This window comes from Haliotis asinina, chromosome 15 (assembly GCF_037392515.1).
Source record: "Haliotis asinina isolate JCU_RB_2024 chromosome 15, JCU_Hal_asi_v2, whole genome shotgun sequence".
In the NCBI taxonomy this organism is placed as follows: domain Eukaryota; kingdom Metazoa; phylum Mollusca; class Gastropoda; order Lepetellida; family Haliotidae; genus Haliotis; species Haliotis asinina.
The window spans coordinates 25,144,420-25,166,105 of NC_090294.1; the positions used below are offsets into that span (position 1 = coordinate 25,144,420).

The 21,686-nt window shown below is 39.3% G+C and overlaps 1 protein-coding gene across 1 annotated transcript; it reads left to right on the top strand.

The window, feature by feature from the left end:
• Positions 1-9,072: 9,072 nt before the first annotated feature.
• Positions 9,073-20,092, top strand: LOC137266155 (peroxidase-like). The gene is made up of 14 exons (XM_067801645.1): positions 9,073-9,209; positions 10,697-10,978; positions 11,671-11,800; positions 13,492-13,691; positions 14,053-14,247; positions 14,745-14,841; positions 15,266-15,372; positions 16,047-16,148; positions 16,728-16,817; positions 17,173-17,333; positions 17,655-18,208; positions 18,506-18,675; positions 19,043-19,142; positions 19,261-20,092. Exons 2-14 carry the CDS (start codon positions 10,711-10,713, stop codon positions 19,742-19,744), a joined length of 2,658 nt encoding a protein of 885 aa, XP_067657746.1. The 5' UTR covers positions 9,073-9,209; positions 10,697-10,710; the 3' UTR covers positions 19,745-20,092.
• The last annotated feature ends 1,594 nt before the right edge of the window (positions 20,093-21,686 follow it).

The window sequence follows — 21,686 nt, forward strand, 5'->3', positions numbered from 1 at the left end:
TCTTTGTAAGGATAATCCCAACACTGGATGGTTAGTGAAGTGAGTGGGTGATTTGGGTTTTGGGTTGCTATTAGCATCATTCCAGCAATTTCACACGGGTGACATAAACATGAGCTTCATGCATTGTACCCATGTTGCAATCGAACCCGGACCGAAGGGTGTTTTTTTAAGAACCATGGTTATGTTCTCTTGCGTACTGACCAAACGAACATGACCGTTATATACAGGTGTGACTTGTGCATTTCACAGGTAATGCTTTCAGAAGCAGACATACGAACTTTATTTAACGATCTCCAAGAAAACACGCCATCATGTATCAATCCTTTTCATTCAAGCCAGGGATACCCAGCATAAATATTTGATGTTTATTTCCTGTATCGAGGGAAGCGCCAATAAAAGACTTTTGAAAACATTGTTCAGTGTTTTTTCTGACTTAGACCTAATGTCATTAAGTTTTGGATAAACACCAACAAATGAAAATGAAATATAGCCACCATAAAGCTATGCTTTGAGCATGCATAAAAGAGTACAATATTGATATATACAATGTTGATACAGGTACTTAATATCAACTGGTTATATCTTCTATGGAATTCGGACACTAATATCTCCGATTCATAGGACAAATGTGGAGAAAACGATCAATATCGAATAATCAAACAGCACTTTGGTCATGACATTCCATTTTAAAACAGTATCAGGCCTTAGTAGTGCACTGGACAAAGGGAAGCATTTCAACGTGCAGGTTCAGAGAACATTGTTGATGACCTGTGAAGGAGGCGATGATTGCAGGCAACATGTACTGAAATACTGTCAAATTTCCCTCTGAAATAGAGATGGGGAATATAGCTATGCTACGTTTCCTCTTCCGTTGAATACTCTGTTCAATGTCCAGTTACTTTGGGTATTAACACTAACACTAATGCTTCTGAATCCAAATACACTCCAACTTCACATTTTGTGTAGGCCTGCAGACTTTGTTCGTGATCATGTGTTAATCACTCTCAGTATAATGCAAACAGCATGGAACATTAACCGACTCCGCTTCTCAAAAGGCCAAAGTCTGTTCCTTCAGCGGAACGATGAAATCTTCGATATTTCCGGACTGTGAGGGATTCCTACGACTGGACTGCCCTGAGTTACAGCAGATCATTAATATTCACTACTAGTCAACCTACCAGGAGACTGCACATGTGTACACTTTATACTCCATTTGCCATGGATGTAAAACCTAATTGTGGATTCCAACTCATTCTACATTTTCTTTGTTTACTCTAAAGTTTCCGAGGTTGAACGAAGTAGCGGTAAAATATGTGGAAATAGTCCCAAACCACTGACTTGTTACTATGCACTGATGTTTGAAATAACAACATTCCGGTTACGTGACGGCGGAGACACCCAAGAAATTGGTTTAATCATTTGGGGAATCGAACCATGGCATTCGGAATGAGGACACGTTAACCCTACTGCCCGGGCTGACAAAAAGAAGTGTCAGTACAAGATAGAATCTCTCACAAGCGCTGGAGAAGGTAGAATGTGGAAGAAATGTCGCCGCCCCACAGGTGCATACACCTTTAAATTTCGACACTTACCTATCCACATAAATTATCTGAAAGGTGGTTGCCTCGCGTATGGCACGACATGTTTCCCTCTTTGTTAGTACCCTGTGATATCACTGTTTTTAATGTAGGTGTAAAAGTTTGATTGGTACGAGGCTTATGCCAGTATCCACTCTGTGAGGCGGCGGTAGGGGTAGCCTAGTGGTACGATGTGTGAAGCCTATTTCTAGTGTAACCAGCTGCAATACTGCTGCAATATTGCTAAAAACAGCGTTGAACTAAGCTCACTGTCAGAGGGGTATTTAGAATTTGGCATGAGAATAAGAAATAGGATTTGTGGAAGAGCATGCATTTAGTGACGACGTTTTGGTGTAGGTCTAAACACCTACATCAAGCAAATGATGTACAAATATGGGTGAAAATTCTAACGTTGTATTAATTCGGTTTAAGCACTGTTTATTTAGAATAGATTGTGTGCAGTTATAATAGAATGGGGAAGTCGGTAAAGTTTTGAATGTGGATATTATAGGTAAAACGAAGACTGGAGTTAATTCATGTCGATGGCAACTGAATTTGACACCTCTGAGGCAGGTTAGAGTCTGAGTTAGTCACGATATTGTAGCTGGGATTGTCAGGGATATACTCCTTACTTTATTTTCTCAATATAGTGGATACATAGCATTACTTTACTTTGTAGTACCATTGTTAATCACCATACATCACGGTGTGTTACTGATTAGGAATGTATCAATGGAGTGAATTTGACAAAATCGACTTCCATAATTCACATCAAATGCAAATGTAGGTGCAGGTTGTGGGGATCTTTTTTCAATAAATGGTTTTTGGGATTGTATCATTTTAACGTCATTTGGTAAAGCATTCCAAAGATCTACTGTACTTAGTAAAAAGGATCTTGAATAAAGGATTTTTTTATGCGACTGTTTTGTAAGTTTGGTGAATTTCTTAAGTTGTATGAAGTACTGGCCGAAACGATGTCTGGGACAAGAGTACATAAGCAGTCTGGTGCTTTGTCGTTTATCATTTTATGGAAGAGGGTTAATTTTTGTATACGTCTTCTCTCAATAAGAGGAATGAACTTAGTTTCTGCATATAGTTTGTTATGGCTTGTTCCTCTTGTCGCCCCGGTAATTGTCCTTAATGCATCTAACTGTAATTTTTCTAAAGCGGTATCCTGAGCAGAGGTGCAGTTGTCTCAAACGTGACTGCAATAATCAAATAACGGCAGAATGAAAGACTGATATATAATCTGAAGTGACCTATGTGATAAACGATATTTCAAACTTCTCAAACAGTTTATCATAGGAGTAACTCTATCTACAATATTATTAATTTGAGCAGCCCAATTAGCATCCTTTTGAAATATAAGACCTAAGTGTTTATGTTCATCAACTGCATGTATAGGAATCCCTTGCATAAATAATTTTCAATTTATATGTGTAAACCAGACAGCAAACATCAAGAAACGTTCATACACTTTAGCTAGCTGACACACGCCCAGGTTGGCAAATACACGCTGACGGACAAAACTGCAAGAAGAAGAAACTGCATTAATAGGTTTTTTGATATTCGATCTTTGATATTTTCATATATTTTATTTACGTTTTAATGTTTTCAATCATTTGACACTTGTGTAAATATGTCAGACATGTGTTGAACTGGTATTTGCACGTACTCCATTGCTAGGACAGGACATATTGACATTCATAAAGTGATGTGATGTTTTTTTCCATTCTTCCCGCTAAGTGATATTGCGGTGTTTATCCCAAGAGCTGTTTGTGAATTGTATGAGCTTGTAAAGGCGATTGTCCTTTAATCAGTTATATCAGTGGAAATATTCCGTCAAATGGGTATTATTCGACGTTTCTTAACAATTGTATTTTTGCGGTAACCATTTAAAAGTTTTTAATAATTCTCAGGCGATGTAAATTTAGTTATTAACTACTCTATTATGAATTTGTAAAACTCACAAAGAAGGTTAGTAACATTTTGATATTTTAATGAATTAATATCGAAACTGATGACATGTTTAAAAAACACTGAAATGCTGAAAATCACAAGAATATATTAAAATGTAGCCTCTAAGTCGATTGTAGCATAATCATGTCTTCATGAATCACTCTCAAATATTGACTATCCCAGGCTTTTATGGGAAGAAAGTGCTATGTGTTCACCACTTGTTAAAACCCGAAGCAAAAGATACAGTGGACATAAATCTCAAAGAAAAATGTTAAGTGAACGAATGTTGGATTCGACTATAAGGTTCAAGTAACCCTAAGTGATGAAGTTTCATCAGACTATGACATATGGCCTATCATACACGGACATTCAATCAGGAATCAGTCAATCAGTCACTTGGACACTCACACAGATGTTTAGAAACATGTACTAACAAAGTTGCTACACAGAATAATGTTATGTTCCTTGCATTGCCCAAAAATACAGTACTACTATTCCATATTTGTTCAAACTGTTTGAGTATCGCACCAGACACCATCTCAAAGCATACCAGCCGAGTTGATACAGCACCTCAAATCTTTGATGTTGCTTAACAAATAATCTGATGAGATGGAATGATTTGTCACATGTAGTCTATGTAAATCCCACGTCTGGTACAAAATGCATAAACAGTCAGTATTTAGTAAAATTCTTACATAACCACTTCTTCTAAAGTAGACTTTTTGCACCTTTTAGTTTTTATTCTGTTTCTTTCTCTCTTGTTTTGCTATGTGTTTTGAAATGGGGCAGTTAAGATACAAGAAGGACGTCCGAGAATTCGTATTTAACGCTGCGTGTATTTAAACTCTAATGTCAAGTCCTGCAAATTGTTAGTGTACTGCAAGTGACTCAGACAACAGGCGTTGACCACTCATGTCAAGGGTTATCATCAGGGCGAATCCTGGATTCGAACTCTCGATTGACTGTTTCGGGGCTTAATGAAATTAGCATTTTTAGCTTTGTAACCAAATCCTGTATGAATAATTATTCAAAAACTAATAAAATCAAACATGTTTTGTCAATATCGGCCTCTGTAAACATTGGCATTCTGTCTACAACGGCACGAAGTTTCAGTCCCGTCAGAAATGCACTTATTTATCATATAGAAACATCTGTAAACATCGGCTTCTGTCTACTCCGGATATCGGAATTTTTTTCAGTCCCAACGAAGAAATGGTACATGAAAGACGGCACAATTCGCGGTTATTACCCGAGATTATTCAGAAACGGGAAATGTCCATCAGTATCTAGTGAGTGGTACGTGTCACATGCACAGAGTAATTAGAGGGCATTTAAGGTGAAATCGTATAATGTCAGTAGTGTGACAGTCAGTATTGCCTCGGCCCGCAAAATGTGCAAGATGTGAGTTGACACTTCAACAAAAAGTAAAGCTGATAGAAGATTTTGATGAAACGCCTCGACCCACACAGAAAGCATGTGCACTCAGATTAAACACTTCGTATCTAGCCAGGATGTACGACTTCTACATCATGTGCAGAACTTGGAAGGTGCAGAGGAGGACATTGCTTTCGATGCATCGGCATAGAAAATACAAAGCAAGATCAGTGACTTTTTTTACAGTGTGAACAACATTGTTATTATTTGAATGTCTAATAAATGACAGCATTCTGGCACTGCCTTTTTCCTTATTCAAACATGTTATCAAAGCTAACAAGACAGTACGACTTCCGTTGTGCGTCGGCGTCATGACGCAAACTGAGTGTCAACTCACGCACTTTGTCAAAACCGGCATTTTTATTTGGTCCCGAGTGGTGCCGGTATTGACAGAGCCCACTGTATTTGCGTATGTTTGAAAGACTACATACTTATTTGCCCTTGATATAGAGAGGCAAATATGAATATGGACCAACCTATAATTGTCCCAACGACCAATGGATTGAACCCAATCCTACGACACAGTTTACACAAAAACCAAACAAATTTTACAGCATCAAGCTGCGATAAAGACAACACAACAAATTGTATGTCTAGATGCGTCATAGAAAGCAAAACAAATTTGCAACATCTAGCTACGATAATGAACCCAAAACACATTTTACAATAATCATCTAACTGCGATCAAAAAGACAACACATTTTACGCCTGGCTGCGATAACAAAAACAAAAAAAATATTAACAAAGCACATTTTACACATCTAGCTGTGATGAGGAAATCAAAGAAAGTTTTACTATAAGTATCTAGCTGCGACAAAGAAACGGAAACACACGCATTTTACAACAAGTGGCGCCGAGAAAGAAAAGGCACATCTTACAGTAACTATCTAGCTGCGATAAAGATAACAACACATATTTTACAAGTGGCTGCAGTAACGAAAAAGCACATTTTACAGTAATTATTTAGCTGCGATAAAGAAAACAAAACATATTTTACAATATCCAGCTTCGATCAAGATAACAACACAGTACATATTTTACAAGTGGCTGCAATAGCGAAAAAGCACATTTTACAGTAATTATTTAGCTGCGATAAAGAAAACAAAACATATTTTACAATATATAGCTTCGATCAAGAAAACAAAACACATTTACAATACCTATCTGCGATCAAGAAAACAGCAAGTAAATGATTCCCGTTTCATTCAGGCACCTGTGATGTATCATTATTTGAAGAAAAATATTACGCCTGCTAGAAGAGTCACTAATTCTCCAACATCAGTGGTATATAGCTAATGGCTTGACAAGAAATGATACATTTGTTCGACATGTCATACATTCTGCACAGGCGAAGTGTCAGGTGTGTGAATCTAACCGCTTGGCAGGAAAAAATAAACATGTTTAATTTAAGACTAATTCTTCATCCATTCGCACGAAATACCATAGAATAAAATCATAAATAGCATGACAACATTCGAGAAACATTTTGTTTTTATGAGAACTTGAAGGATGATGGTGGAGGGCACAGAGTGTGAAATGTTCCTTCCACGAAAGGCAACGCCATGCGCAGTATGTTTAGTATCAGCAATAAGACAGCGGTACGTTTCAAACACAGACAGCTTTGGTCAGCGATGCGTAAATACATATGTACAAAGGCAATACGCTTGTCTTGGGTTTACATAGTGCATTTAGTTTTCAACGCAACAGACTTGCAACATGCACGATATAACCATCACGTTCACATAACAAGACACACGCTTGTGAAGATATAAGTCTTACAGGTTTGCATGATAACATTATATCACGACGAACTACATATAAGCTCCAAAAGCATTTCGCCTCCACGTCTGTGTGGACCTTACTAACAGAGTCACATCCTGGTTTTTGTAAACTTATATCCGGATCGCTGTTCCATTGGATACAGGCGTCCGTATTCAGTTAGAGGCATACAAAATCACCTCCGGGAAGTGTTTTGTAACTAAACCGAAAGTTTTATTGGTCGCGATGAGCCAGGGAATGGGTTGGTTGTAGTTGTATCGAAAGAGGATGTTTCGTTTTCTTGTCACGTCATTTTTGAAAACTATTCAAACCCGACATATTCAATGCTATCGGTGACTAAGTGCACACAGCTGGAGACATGTTTAATTTCAAGTTATAAACTGGTCTATTCAAGTTATTGTATTGAGTGCGAGTAATTGATCGGTATGATGCATGTAGCTTTAAGTCAATAGGAGACATCCTTTAACCTGTGAACAAAACAAGTTATATATGCATAATACATCATCAACAGGCATAGTGGACGGCAGATATCCTCACACCCGATGACATATTTTGATAAGCTTGAATTTATTCACAGCTGTGCATCGTGCAGGATAACAGTCACAAAATGTGAAAACGTTATCAATGTACAGAGAAATGTGGGCACATTCTGTTGACCCGCCTCTCGCTCACTCGTAGTCGAAGTGTAATGTGTTTGGATTAGGTTTGCTGGTTCAAATACTGCAAGGTACCAGGCACGCTATAGAAGTGCAGCAATCTTGAACACGAGATAACGCCACATTTCCCTTCATTATACCTGAGGAGTGGTTCGGTAGCCCATGTTTTTTTTTCAAGATTTCGCTTGCCACGTCGAGGTCCCGGGTTCGATTCCTCATATGGTTACAATATGGGAGGCCCACTTCTGGTGTTCCCATACGCGATATTGCTGGAATATTGTCTTAAAGCGGCACAAAACAAAACTCAATCACTCATTTCACATGTATACACACCAACCTACCTGTTCAGCCGCTAGCACACATGTACGGAGTGACGTATACGAGTTCTTTCTATACACGTACATTTAAGAAACTATGCATCTGGTAACAAAACGTGTAGTGTGCAGTGACGTGCAGTACCTGTCTTGAATTGTATGGTTTCGAATCCTCAAATTCGTTCAGTGGTAGGTGTACTATCAACCATCTGTATTATTCACAAACGAGTGAATAACAGATGAACATGTGTTCATGTGACCTTCTTACTGTACATGGTTCATCTTGAAATTGTAATAAAATATACATGTACATAGTAAAGGAGTGAATGATAATGGGTTTACGCCATTTGTAGCAGTATTGCAGAATTATCACAGCAGGATGCACCAGATTGGGATTTCAACGACAGTATCTATATGGGTAACCACTGAGCTATCCCGCCGCCCCTTGATGAGAGACATCGCGTATTGAAGACTGGCAGCCGTCATTGTCATCAACACCATTATAGTAAGCAATTCTACCTCTATTTGCTGTAGTAAAATAGAATATCCTCGGAGATTTAAATGTTTTTTTACCAGGTTTCTTCCATATTGTTCCATTATGCAATTGTTTCATAACGTTCCATATTGTTTCATAATTATTTCATATTGTCTCGAACTGTTCCATATTTTTCATATTCTTTCAAATTGATCCATACTGTTTCATATCGATTTGTATTATTTTCATATTGTTTGTGTTATTCATATTTTTCTTGTTGTTTCATATTGTTCCATATATTGTTTAATAGATGGAATTGTTTAAACATAGATTTATGTGTAACGATATATGAAATTTTAGCAGACAGGGAATACTTGTGCGGCAAAACATAGTTCCTTAATAACAAATACCAGTTTTGCGACTTATCATAAGCGTGCATACAAAGAATTACGATCAAAGCTAAGTGTATCGTACCACGCTACATCGCATGTAAAACCGAATTAACCGCTTTCAAACAAACATTGGGCATATATGGAACGGAATGAAAATATGAAATGTATCTGAGTAGCTGGTATGACGTAATGTAACGTTGTTGATATTATGCTGTGACGTACACTGCTTCAAGGTTCAAGGCATTCCCCAAGTTATCCGAGGGATAGGCACACCGTCATGTGACGTTTTACTCTCTCTCAAGGTCGGTAAACACACGGACAAACATGTCACCAAATTAGTTTAAATTAAGAATTTCTCCTAAGGTTTATTCCGTTTAGACGTAATTGTACCAGGTACCTTCCTGTCTCTTACAACACGTGACCCACTTTCTCTACCTGTGCAGCATGAAACCCTTTGTTGTGTAGTGGCCGCTGATTTGTCCACAGACGCGGATGTGTGACAGCACGGAGGATGGGCTATTTGATGGGCGGTTACAGAGATATAAATTCTCTTGACGCAAGGGAAAAGCTAATAAAGAAGACTACCACCCGAAACATAACTTTCAAAGGTTGATCTCTCTGAGGTAAGTTTTGCTGAGGAGTAACTCGGAGTAATTATACAATAAGTTATTAAAGAATTTAATGAAATTAACAGAATTTTAGAGTTTAAGGTAATCGGTAATATTGTCTGTAGCATGTCTTCAACATAGACTTCAAAGTGTCTGTTAGCATGTCGTATATAGGAAAACGTATTAGAACGGTTGTTATGTAACTGGACAAGTTGCGTCATGATTACAGATGATCGTATGAGGACCTTATAGTTCAGTGGTTGATATTATAAGGCACATGTGTCAGTCGCCTGTCCTAGCCCCATCTATGCGCTCTTCTCTTACGACAAGGGACGGTAGGGTAGCCTGGTGGTTAAAGTGTCTGTTCGTCAGGCTGAAGACCCGGGTTCGTTTCCCAACATGGATACAAAGTGTATATCCCATTTCTAGTGTGCCCCGTCATGATATCGCTGGAATTTTGTTAAAAGTAGCGTAAAACAATTCTCACTCTTACGACAAACATAGGTTACTTTGAACATGTTTTTTTTTTCAATTCCGTGGGCTACAAAACACTGAAAATATTTTTTTTGTCATTCTTTTCAAAACGTTATTTCCTTTCTTATGGGAATATGCCCGTGAAAATATGGGTTAGAATTGGCCTTCAGTAACCCCTGCTTGTCCTACAAGGGATAGGGTTGTCAGTTACGTAGAAAGATGTTCATGTTGTTGATCACTGGATTGTCTTGTCCATAGTTAATTATTTACAGACCACCGCCTTATAGCTGGAATTCTTGCTGAATGTGGCGTTCAACAACAAAGTAATCAATCAAATCCTATGCGAATATGTTGTATATTTTCTCAAATATGCCATTGGTCATCATCGTTCCGTATGTGTAATTAAAATCTCTGAGTGTACACACCCATTTATATCACAACATATTTTGAAACGAAGCTATGCTCCAAAACAAACTTGAAACAGTTTCTATAAGTAAGTGAGTTTCATTTAACACCACTTTCGGCAATATTCCTGCAATATCACGATGGGGGGCTTCAAACATTGTACCCGTGTGGGGAGTCGAATCCGTGTCTTTAGCTTGATGAGCGAACGCTTTAACAACTAGGCTTCAATAAAGAACAGACATGCTTTACTATCCATGGGTCAAAGAATTCATTTAAATTATGTATTAATACACTTGTAAGGCATTTGCTTTCCCAAATTTACTTTCATGTTTTTGCATAATATTTTCCATCGACGTTTTCATTTTTTAATATTGCATGACGTTATGTAATAAGCTGCGTATTTGAACAACATCTATATCATTTGAGTAGTTTACACAGGTAAATCTAAAAGAAATTGTACCAGGAGAACCGTATCGTGTCATATACCTTAAGCATGATCAGTGGATTGTCTGGTTCAGACTCGGTATTTTACAGACCTCAGCCATGTAGCTGGAATAATGATTGTTACAGCATTAAAGAACACACAAACAATACTTGAAGTGTAACTGTTTTTCTCTTAACAGTACGTAGAACCACAATGCTGAAGCCGACAGGGCTTAGTTCGCAGCTGATGCTGTTGTTGATGGTAACAACCGCTGAGGCTGCTTTGCCCGCCTTCGACGCTAACTTTGAGGGAACCAGCATCCTAAAGGAAGCAAGTATCGCCAACATCAACGAAGCAAGTTTAAGCAACATCAACACCGGCAGTATCGGACTTAACAGACCTCAGCAGCTAACTGCAGTTTCTCAGGCACAAATTCAACTTCAGGCAGAACGGGGTCGAGAAAGTGCCTTTCAAGCGTTGGGTGAGATTTTGTTCATACAACGGCGTTGTCATCTTTCAAAATCTCAGCTTGTCTCGTCACTGTTTAAACTTGTCGCATCCACGTTCGATCAACTACATCTTTTTTTTCAAATCAAGTATCGGCAACATCAACGAAGCCTGTGGCCTTGACATTAAATAACCCGATTCGCTATATCTGACTGTTCGTTTAAGCGTGTTTCTTACAAGCATAGTTACTGTGGCAGCTTTGGGTCGGGGTCTGTGATTTTGTTTATTCTCATAAATCCATCTGTTTTTGTTTTTGTTCTAAACATGTACTTCTTAGATCAGTACAATTTCTTGATTACACATTGTGTGCTTTAACCTTTATTTATTTCATTGTATTGCTATTTTCGCTGTAGAAACCTTATGAGACAGCCCTGTCAAGCAATATATATCTCACGCGAATAACTGCAAAGGGATGGTGCGTTAATCAATATTGACTTGCTCATTCACCCAGGTACATAATGCATATAATTTTAATACGTTCACTGCAAAGTTGACCAACAACATGTCTCATTAAAGAATCATGGGGTGCCAGTAATGTTTCATGTTTTATGGATGTTAAAAATATTTTTCCGAAAAAGAAACAGAAGGTGTTTTCATCCTGGATCTTCCAAATTGACATCTTCATTATTCTTTATTACATACGAGTTATGACCATTCCTCTCACAGACCTAGCTGCATCAGAGGTAGGTTCTACAACGGATCAGCTCAACAAGTTCACATTCACATCACCAGAGAGCATTCAGAAGGGAAACAATCATCGCCTCAATGTCCTTCAAGTTACAGAGTTGCTGAAGGCGTAAGCATTCATTAGAATTACTATGAGATGAAATGTAATAAGTTAGTGAATTGAGTTTTATGACGCTCTCAACACTATTCCAGCTATGTGGCTGCGGTCTGTAAATAATCGAGTCTTGACCAGACAATCCAGTGATCAATATGAGCATCAATCTGCGCAACTGGGAACCGATGACATGTGTCATCCAAGTCAGCGAGTCTGACCACCCGATCCCGTTAGTCGTCTCTAACGACAAACATAGTTGCCTTTTCTGGCAAGCATGCTCTGTTGAGGCCTATTCTGCTCCGGACCTTCACAGTTCAAATGTAATAAAGTGAGGATAGTCTTATTTATATGTAAGGTGACACGCTTGTATAATCAATCTGAAACAGCAGTATTATCCTTACTTTGTATGATATCTTAAAGCACGAGATTAAATGTTTAAAGGTCTGAATAAACAATGCCATTTATAAAGTGGTCAGATTTAATATGTGTAATATTTGGGATTAGCCCTTTAACAGTCGCAACAAGGAGTCGAACCCACACCAAGAAGTAACGTTGGCTCAGCGGGTTAGGCCTGTACGTTTAGGTGCCTGATTCTGGGGGTGTGGGTTCGAATCTCGAATGTAACTCAGCCTAAAAACTTACAGCTTGGTTGTGAATACTAATTTCTGTTTTATGTTAATTGCTTTTGTATATATGTACCATTGTCCTTCGTTACCTCTAGTAACCAAACACGTTTATCCGCTACACTCTAGGTAAATTGAATTTCGTTATTTATTCAAGGATCTGTTATAAAGACAGGCATACTGAAGATGTTCAGCGAGACTGCACCTTGTGTGTAAATAAAGACAAAACACTTTAAATATGAAAACCCCACATCTCCTCATTTCGTTATCTTTGCTCTAGCATCTAGCTCTACTTACTTATATTCCGTATGGCAGCCAGTGTCACCACGTGTCATGAAGCTTGTATGTGACTGATGATGTGACTTAAGAGTACCTGTAAATTATAATAATACGTCCATTGTTTTAGAAATAATAATAGTCATGTGTGTATATTTTAAACATGTTCATGTACGTGTATAAAGAGAGTTGCACAGATTCGTGGTACTTACGCATTTATCTGTAGCCTTTGCATTTCTTAGTAAAGTAGTATTCGTGTAACCTACGCATTTCTCAGTGAAATAATCCGTACGAATATTTCTCCTTTAAACCTACGCCTGTCTCGGTAAGGAAAATATTTCTCATTTAACCTACGCATTTCTCGGAAACGTAAATAGATATAATTTAACCAACACCTTTCTCAGTAAAGAAACATTTTCATTTCACCTACGGCGGTCTATGAATAATCGTATCTGGACCAGACAATCCAGTGATCAACAGCATGAGGATCGATCTGCGCAGTTAGGAACCGATGGCATTTGTCAGCCAAGTCAACGAGCCTGGGTGCCGATCCACAAAGCGTTGCGACCTGTCGTAACTCTATACGTAATCGTAGGCTTACGAATGTCGTAACGCTGGAAGACCCAGACCCCTCGATCCCGTCAGTCGCCTCTTATGACAAGCATGGGTGACTGAAGATCACTATTCTAACCTGGATTTTCACGGGTCCCATCCATAGCAACCCGTTGTAGATTTAAAACTATGTTTAAAGCAGATTGTGTTCAAGTTATTCATAGCAATGAATGGATACATGGTTTACTAATGCAGTGCCAACGTGTCACGAGAGGCCATTCCGTCGGTGCTGAAAACAGGCTTCGGTCCAAAGCTGAACTGCGGTTCCAACATAAGGTGTAGTTCGTCCTCCAAGTACCGAACAGCTGATGGTTCCTGCAACAACCTCGCGCACACTAGTTGGGGCATGGCTTCAATTCCGATGAGACGATGGTTATCTCCAGCATATGATGATGGTGAATATGCAGGGGAAATGTTTTTCAAACCTTTATTCTAAGGTTTATTGGGTCACCGACCGCAAATATTGTTTTATGCCGTTTTAAAGCAATAATCGGGGAATATAACGGCGGGGGCACCGGAAAGGCTTCATACATTGTGCATATCGAACTCAGATAAACGCTTGGCTATCTCCCAACGCAAACATATAAGAATTTGTATGAAAGATGTTTATGTCCTGTTACAATTTGTACAATATTCTGGAAAATAGGAAATCTTATGAGGGTGATTTCATCGTGTGATGATCTTGCAGAATAAATATTTGGGATGAATAAGCATTTGATTGATTATGTGGGCCGAAGTAATTGGAATTTGTTTTAGGCATCTCTTCCCCACGAGAAAGAGCCACCCAAGGGTCCTCCTCGAAGCTTCCCAGTGCCCGACTGGTTAGCACGACTGTCCATACTCCGTCAACAAACGCTGACCGCCACGCCTCCTACACCCATATGTTGATGCAGTGGGGTCAGTTCCTGGATCACGACATCACCAGCACACCCACACAGCAACTGTCTGCAGGTATAATAATATTATATCTAAACCTTATTTCGTAATTTTTGTTTTCATTTCCAAATGATAAAACGGAATTCATATGTACACAATTTGTAACGAATTTCCTCACTGCTTGTACCTTATGTTGCGGGTATTTTCCTAATGAAACCCATCTTGGGAAACATTTCAAGCATTTCAAAATTTTTTTTGTTTGACTGGAGAATCCAGTATAGTGGGTTATATAAATTTCATGTGTTTTTTTATTGTTCACCTTGCCATTCAGAGATCTATCAAGATTACAAAAGACAAACTGAACTGCTAACTGAAAACTAATGTTCATAAGAACAAATTAATTACGAAAGGTACACAATGTGACACCATCCAATATTGTTTAAATAACTTTCGTAGAAAAAAGGCGACATTTAAAACAATTAGACATATCTGTGCTAAAAATGAAGCCCAGTGTTCGGTTCCCACTGTATCTTGTGTACGTGCTATAAATAGAATAATCTTTCTTGTTTCAGGTCCCTACGGGTTTGCTGTTGGGTGCTGTGGTTCTGGTTTTCCTAAAGGGGGGCCACTTGATTTTGGAAGAAGAATTCCAATAACCCCATTCAGCAGGTTAGCAAATTATGTACATATATGTACCAATGGCATACCTCGCCTGTATTAATATCCAGCGGTTACTCCTAGTTGAATGTTTTGAGCCGTCTGAATTAATGACTGCTTCACATATTATATTATATATTGCTTAAACCAAGCATATTATTGCTATGATATTTTATGACAGATATAAGTGTTTCAAAACTAGTATTTCAGTGATGGTGGCCTTAAAGTGACACTTTCTCGACTCAATATGTTTTGAGAAGCTGTGTTAAGAAGATTGTGTAATGGTGTATACTGTGACTTTCGATCCCGATAAACAGAGATGTTATTCACTTTATTTGAGATGTTACTACTACGATTAACTAATCTTTCAAATGTTGAACTCATCATACTGAGCCTGCGTTATGTTCCAACGGTCTCTCTCTATATGTTCTCTCAGGCCCCAGTGCTTTCCCATTGACATCCCACAATCCGACAGACACTTCAAGTCTACCTGTATGAACTTCGTGCGGTCGGTCCAAGTTGCAAACGCTGATTGCCAAGCAGGTAATATAATCAATAGCACACGGATAATATCACCAGTGACAAATAAGCAGGCAATACTATCATTGACACATAAACAGGCAGTGTCATCACTGAGATATACCAGCAGCTAGTATTGTCATTGACAAACAAGCAAGTAATGTCACCAGTGACACACACAAGCAGGTAATATCACCAGTGACAGGCACAAGCAGTTAATGTAATCAGTGACACACACGGAGGTAAATTAATCAGTGACAGACACAAGCAGGTATTATCTTCAATAACACACAAGCAGGTAACATTACCAGTGACACATAAGTAGATAATGTCATCAGTGACACACAAATAGATCACATAATGACCCACATATTTGTATTATCTCACAACATACGTACATAAAACATGATAGTGTATTTTGGCAGATGGCACAGCCGTCTAAGTAGCTCCGTCCTTTAATCCTGCTTGAAGTTGGAATCTAATTTTGCTAGTTGTATGATAGGTGTACTTTCATTGAAAACCGATGACGATCTGGTGGTCAAGCTCCCCGTACGTTAACCAACATACAAACAAAACCCTAAACCTATCATAACTCCTCACAGCGAATAATGGCACTTTACACAATTTGACTTCCATGGGAGGTGTGTGATACAGTGACACAAACTCAGTGTTTTAATGTAAACATCTGTCTATTCCAGCTCCCGTGGAACAACTCAACCAGATCACAGCCTACATAGACGCTTCACAGATGTACGGGTCATCACAAGCGGAGCAGAATAAACTACGGACATTTGTTGACGGTAGGGAAACATTCGAATGTGACAGTTCAGTTCGTAGAAGAGTAAAACCCTGATAAATTCCTGTGATACAGCTCAGTTATTACACATTCTACAGCCAAGGGTATCTTGATCATATGGGACTCGTGAAGGTCCAAGGTAGAATAGGCCTTCAGCAACCCATGCTTGCCATAAAAGGCAACTATGCTTGTCGTAAGAGGCGACTAAGAGGATCGGGTGGTCGGGCTCGCTGACTTGGTTGACACATGTCATCGGTTCCCAACTGTGCGTATCGATGCTCATGTTGTTGAACACTGGATTGTCTGGTACATACTCGATTATTTACAGACCGCCGTCATATAGCTGGAATATTGCTGAGTGTTGCCTAAAACGATTGAGTCAACAAGCCAAATATCGGACACAGAACATACCATTCAATGAGACATTATTTGTGTGTCTTTTCTGGACCATAGAAGCAAAACCTCACTTTATAGTGTAACAGGGAGGGGTGTAATGGGTTGGTCACAGAATCACAGACATGTTGTCCATGACCAATCCAATTTTTAAAGACACAGTTGTTATATTTGATGTACCTTTTTTCAGGTCAGCTGAAGATGAAATCAACACACTTGCCTAGCGATTCAAAACGAAGTTGTACCACACCAAACAGTCCAAGCTACTGTTTCCTAGCAGGTAGGAAAAGCACTTTTCTTGATTATATAGAATCATGTAAATTTCAACCATGTAATGCCTTCCAATGTGTCACCTACTTGACAGATGTTTGGATATGTAAAGAAGCAAAGATTGTCGTCATGTTCCAGGTTATTAGAACCCCATGCTCCATTCAATCTCAGAACCCTGAAAATAAGAAACAGAATTATAAGCTTTCCAACAAAATATGCTACAGCCTGTTGTTTTCATGATCAATGACTTCAAAATGTACGTTCCAGTAGCGGACAGCTGGGCTTGTCAGCTAATGCACATACACCAACATAGCAGAAACAACATTGTTTAAATCCTAAGACAAGTGTTATTGTCATGTTTCAAGGTGATCATCGAGTGAATGAGAATCCCACTCTTCAAAGCTTGCATACCATCTTCGCAAGGGAACACAACCGAATAGCTGCAAAACTAAAACACCTCAACTGTCACTGGGACGATGAGAAACTCTTCCAGGAAACCAGGAGGATAGTCGGCGCCATCGTACAGGTTCGGATAATGGATATTTCATGATTTATTACATTTATCAAGCCTGCGAGGATATTTCTGTACTGCTAGCTTTATTTGCAACATATGAACTACACTTTCAGATTTTAGTACTTTCTCATGGATTGAGTCCCATTTAGAATTCGAACGTACACTCTTAGATTCATGATTATTTTGGTCCGTTTGCACCACCAAAATGTTCCTCAAGAAAATGACCACAGGGTCTAAAATCTGCAGTACTTGAGAAACAGGACGCGGTAATCTGTCCGTCGGGCTTTCAGCTGAAATTGAAAGTAATTTAACTTGATATACTCGGGATTTCAGAAAATCACGTACGACGAATACTTGCCTATCATCATGGGTCCACAAGCTATGACCAAGTATGGTTTGCCAATTGGATCTGGAAGTACTTACGCCAACGTGTACAGCACAACGACGGACGCCAGCATCAGGAACGCTTTCGCTACTGCGGCTTTCAGGATGGGACACTCAATGATCCACAGCTACCTAGCCAGCTACAGCTCTTCACATAGTTATCTCGGCCAGGACCAGCTGAGCAAGACCTTTGGTAACACGAGTCTCATTCTGAACGCCAACAACAGGAAGGTTGGTCATTACTGTAGAGGATTGGTAAAGGACAGTGTTCAGAATGCAGATCACAAGCTGACACAGGAGGTTACGGACTTTCTGTTTGCTGACAGTAAAGGCAACAGTCTGGACTTGGCAGCTCTCAACATCCAGAGAGGAAGAGACCACGGGCTCCCGTCTTATACCGAATGGAGGAAGTACTGTAACGTTCCAACAGTGACATCCTTCTCCGGTCTCGCATCCACCACTCACACAACAACGGCAGCAAACCTTCTGAAGAAAGCGTACAAGTAAGTTCGCTCACTTTCCAGATGTACATTATCGACTATGCTAAGTGAACCCATTGTGTGTGTTTCTCGTGATTGCAATACAGCTAAAATTAAGGACGACGACCACTCATGAATTATGAATATCAGGTCATTGTCAGATCTTTCCGAATCTGCACTATAAAATAATGCTTGTGGTTTCTCAGGACTGGGCTAGTTGTTTGTCACATCTAAAGCTCAGGTTCGCATGGAACAATGGGTACAATTTCCTAAGCCAATTTCTGGTTCACGAAATCCCAATAGTTACATGTCTCCTTACAGACACATCAAGGATATCGACCTGTTTCCAGGGGCTCTGTCAGAAACACCTGTTCCAGGGGGACTCCTGGGTCCCACTTTCACCTGTCTCTTGGGGAAACAGTTTCAGGCACTAAAGGAAGGAGATCGATTCTGGTTTGAAGCGGACAACGCCTATGTCAAATTTACCCTGAGTAAGTAAACAATTCTACCACAATTTTTGAAAAATAATACTATGCCAGTGCTTTGAATCGCAACACATTTGGATGAAGTATTTGATTAAAAGTTACAATAGGCAGTTATTTATCTACAGATCAGGTAATTACCTAAAATAGTTTGTTATTGACGTGTAAATAATACATCAACATTATAAGTTACAAGATGTCAACTGTTTAATAACCTGTAATATGTTTTGTGAATGTTCGGCATCACTTCTTTCGGTAAGAAACTTACGAGCAGTTCAGAACAAGTATGTCTGTAATAAATGAAAAATTCCCTTGAGCTATATAGTGTATTTCAGTGTATCAGTCTTGTGATATGTGCAATTGTGTTTTGTACTAGACCAGTTGAATGAGATCCGGAAGGTGAGTCTGTCCCGGGTTGTGTGCGACAATACGGACACCTACAAGATCCAGACGAACGCGTTCATCAAAAAATCTCCGTAAGTATTCTTCAACACTTTATTTTCACCTGCGACATTTATTGCTGCAAATAACACTTTCTGCCATCAACACTCATTGCCAGCTGGTATCAATATAATTACTTTATCCATTTTCCAGGATTCCATGCAAGTCTCTGCCTGAAATTAATCTCAACCACTGGAATGAGCCGTCAGTAGTCAGCTGGGGATCTTGGTCGACCTGGGGAGCATGCATCTCCGGCGAACAGAGTAGGAGACGCTCCTGCAATACCTGCGGCTGCTCCGGTGAGAGCTTTCAAAAACGTAAATGTAACGTGTGTAGCAAAAGTTGGTCAAGCTGGGGGTCATGGAGTAGCTGTCTGTCCGGCAGAAGAAGTCGCTCTCGGTATTGTCGCGACAGCCTATGGCGTGGTCGCAGACAGGCGGTGTTAAGGGAAGCAATTAGTGTGGATTCCTTGGATGATTTTGTAGTGCAGCACCCTATTGATCCTCTTCGTCCCATTGATCCGATAGGTTCATGTAAGTGCAGCGGGTCTAGCAGACAGTATAGATTCTGTGGATGGAGTGATCCTTATCTTGTGGATTTTTTGAAACGTGAGGAGATACCTCGACGGTTGGAATAGTAATTTGGAAGAATTATTTCAAAAGTTTCCGCTTTTGGTAAAAGTATAGGATCACAGTATCAGGTGTTATTTGTCCGCCCAATGTCTGTTTTTAGAGTTTTACTTCGTCCTTTGTAAGAACACTTGATACTGTCACACATTCCTTCATACATACCCTTAAATACCTTAGTGTATACCTTTAAAACACAGGTGATATTTCAGTAGCCACACGGATCATCCATATCTGCCATGAACTTCATCTCATGTACATTTTTAGTAACAATGTAAAATGTTTACACATAGATGGAATATGTTATTGTTGTGAGTCTTTGTCATATTGATTATGATGAATAAATTTGGTTGTCAGAAGATTTGTGTTTTTGTTTATTGACAAAATTATTACTGTTGTCGCAGTGCTAATGTCCTCATGCTGACTGTGGACATGCATACTATGCTGACCTGCAAGAGAAACGCAATTTTCGAAAAAAATGAAACCTCATAAAAGTAAATATTCATGTTTATATCTTCTATTAAACAACTTGACACAGAAGCCATGGCTGCAGTTCTCTGCTGTTCAGTATAGTTTGATGAAACCCACGATGAAGGGTACGGTGCTGACAAACTAAGGAATCGAACCACTGGATCCTGACACTAAGGGAGACAACTGTGTATTATTGTAATACGTTACTCCCAGAACAATACATTGCCATCGTTGCTGCATTATTGTACGATGTAGGTGTTGCTGGGTAGTGAGTGAGTGACTGTGGTGTGGCTTCATCCTGCTTTTAGCAACATTCCAGCAATAACACAGCAGGGACACCGGAAATAGGATTCACACAGTGTACGTGTGTGGGGAATAGCTTGCTGTGTAACTGGCATATGTCGTGGGCGAAACATTTATACAAACAGCTATGTTGTATTTTTGTGAATGACGTTGCTGTAAATACGTCAAAGACGTAACAACTGTAGCGTTGCCATGTTGATTTAAAGCTACAACAACGTCGAAAACGTCACGTTCGTGCATCGTCTTATTGGTTTAAACATCACCACAACTGCTACATAATTGTTGAAACCGTCATAATTTAAACATTACTATGCTGGATGAAAGGTCACAACCATTGCTGCATATTTGTTGAAAGCATCACAACCGTAACATTGCTATGTATTTTAAAAGGCCACGACAATTGGTGTGTTACTGTAAACGTCCCAAATATTAATGAATTGCCATATACATCACACCCTTTTTTGTACTGTTGTGGATGTCTGTTGAATATTCACAACCGTCGCTGTATTATGGCAAAGGTCACTACCCTTTGTCTAGTGATGTTAACACAATAAACATTGCAGCATTGGTGCAAACGTCAAAGCGCCCATTGTTGTTTTCTGGTGTACGTCATCACTGTTGCTGTATTTGAATGTAAACGGCACAGCCCCTGTAATAAAGTGTGGAGTCGTTATATAAGCTTTACCAGTCGCTGATTTATTTGAATGATGTGTAACACAGCAATATCCCAGCTGTATGGCGTCAGTCTATGACCAGTCTCTGTGAGATTCTAGTAAGGTACAGTCGTTGCAGTATTTCTGCGGTACGACAGCACAATTGGGTTGCTTAAAGTTAAGAGCATAAAAATTATAAAGAAAGAGACTAAGGCGGCCAAACAGCCAGGCAGCCAGTCTTTTGTGGTCTTTTAGCAATGCCAGCACTATGTCAGCAATATCACGTCGGGGGACATCAGAAATGGGCTTCAAACAATTCACCCATATTGGGAATCGAACCGAATGATTTAACCACTAGGCAACCCCACATCTCCCACAGACAGACAACATGGTAATTTGCTACAATACCGACAGTTTTAATTACAGTATCTAATACAGCACTCGCGTAGCAGGAATGTTGAATGACGTCAGAACTCTGACAGATTTATTGTGGTACGTCATCACCGTACTGTGCAGTATTTATTGT

Excerpts from the sequence above, each read along its gene's own strand:
- LOC137266155 (XM_067801645.1), top strand. The coding sequence starts at position 10,711 with ATGCTGAAGCCGACAGGGCTTAGTTCGCAGCTGATGCTGTTGTTGATG. Across the intron at positions 13,692-14,052 it reads ATCTCCAGCATATGATGATG|GCATCTCTTCCCCACGAGAA; the intron begins GTGAATATGCAG and ends AATTTGTTTTAG. Across the intron at positions 14,248-14,744 it reads CACACAGCAACTGTCTGCAG|GTCCCTACGGGTTTGCTGTT; the intron begins GTATAATAATAT and ends TTCTTGTTTCAG.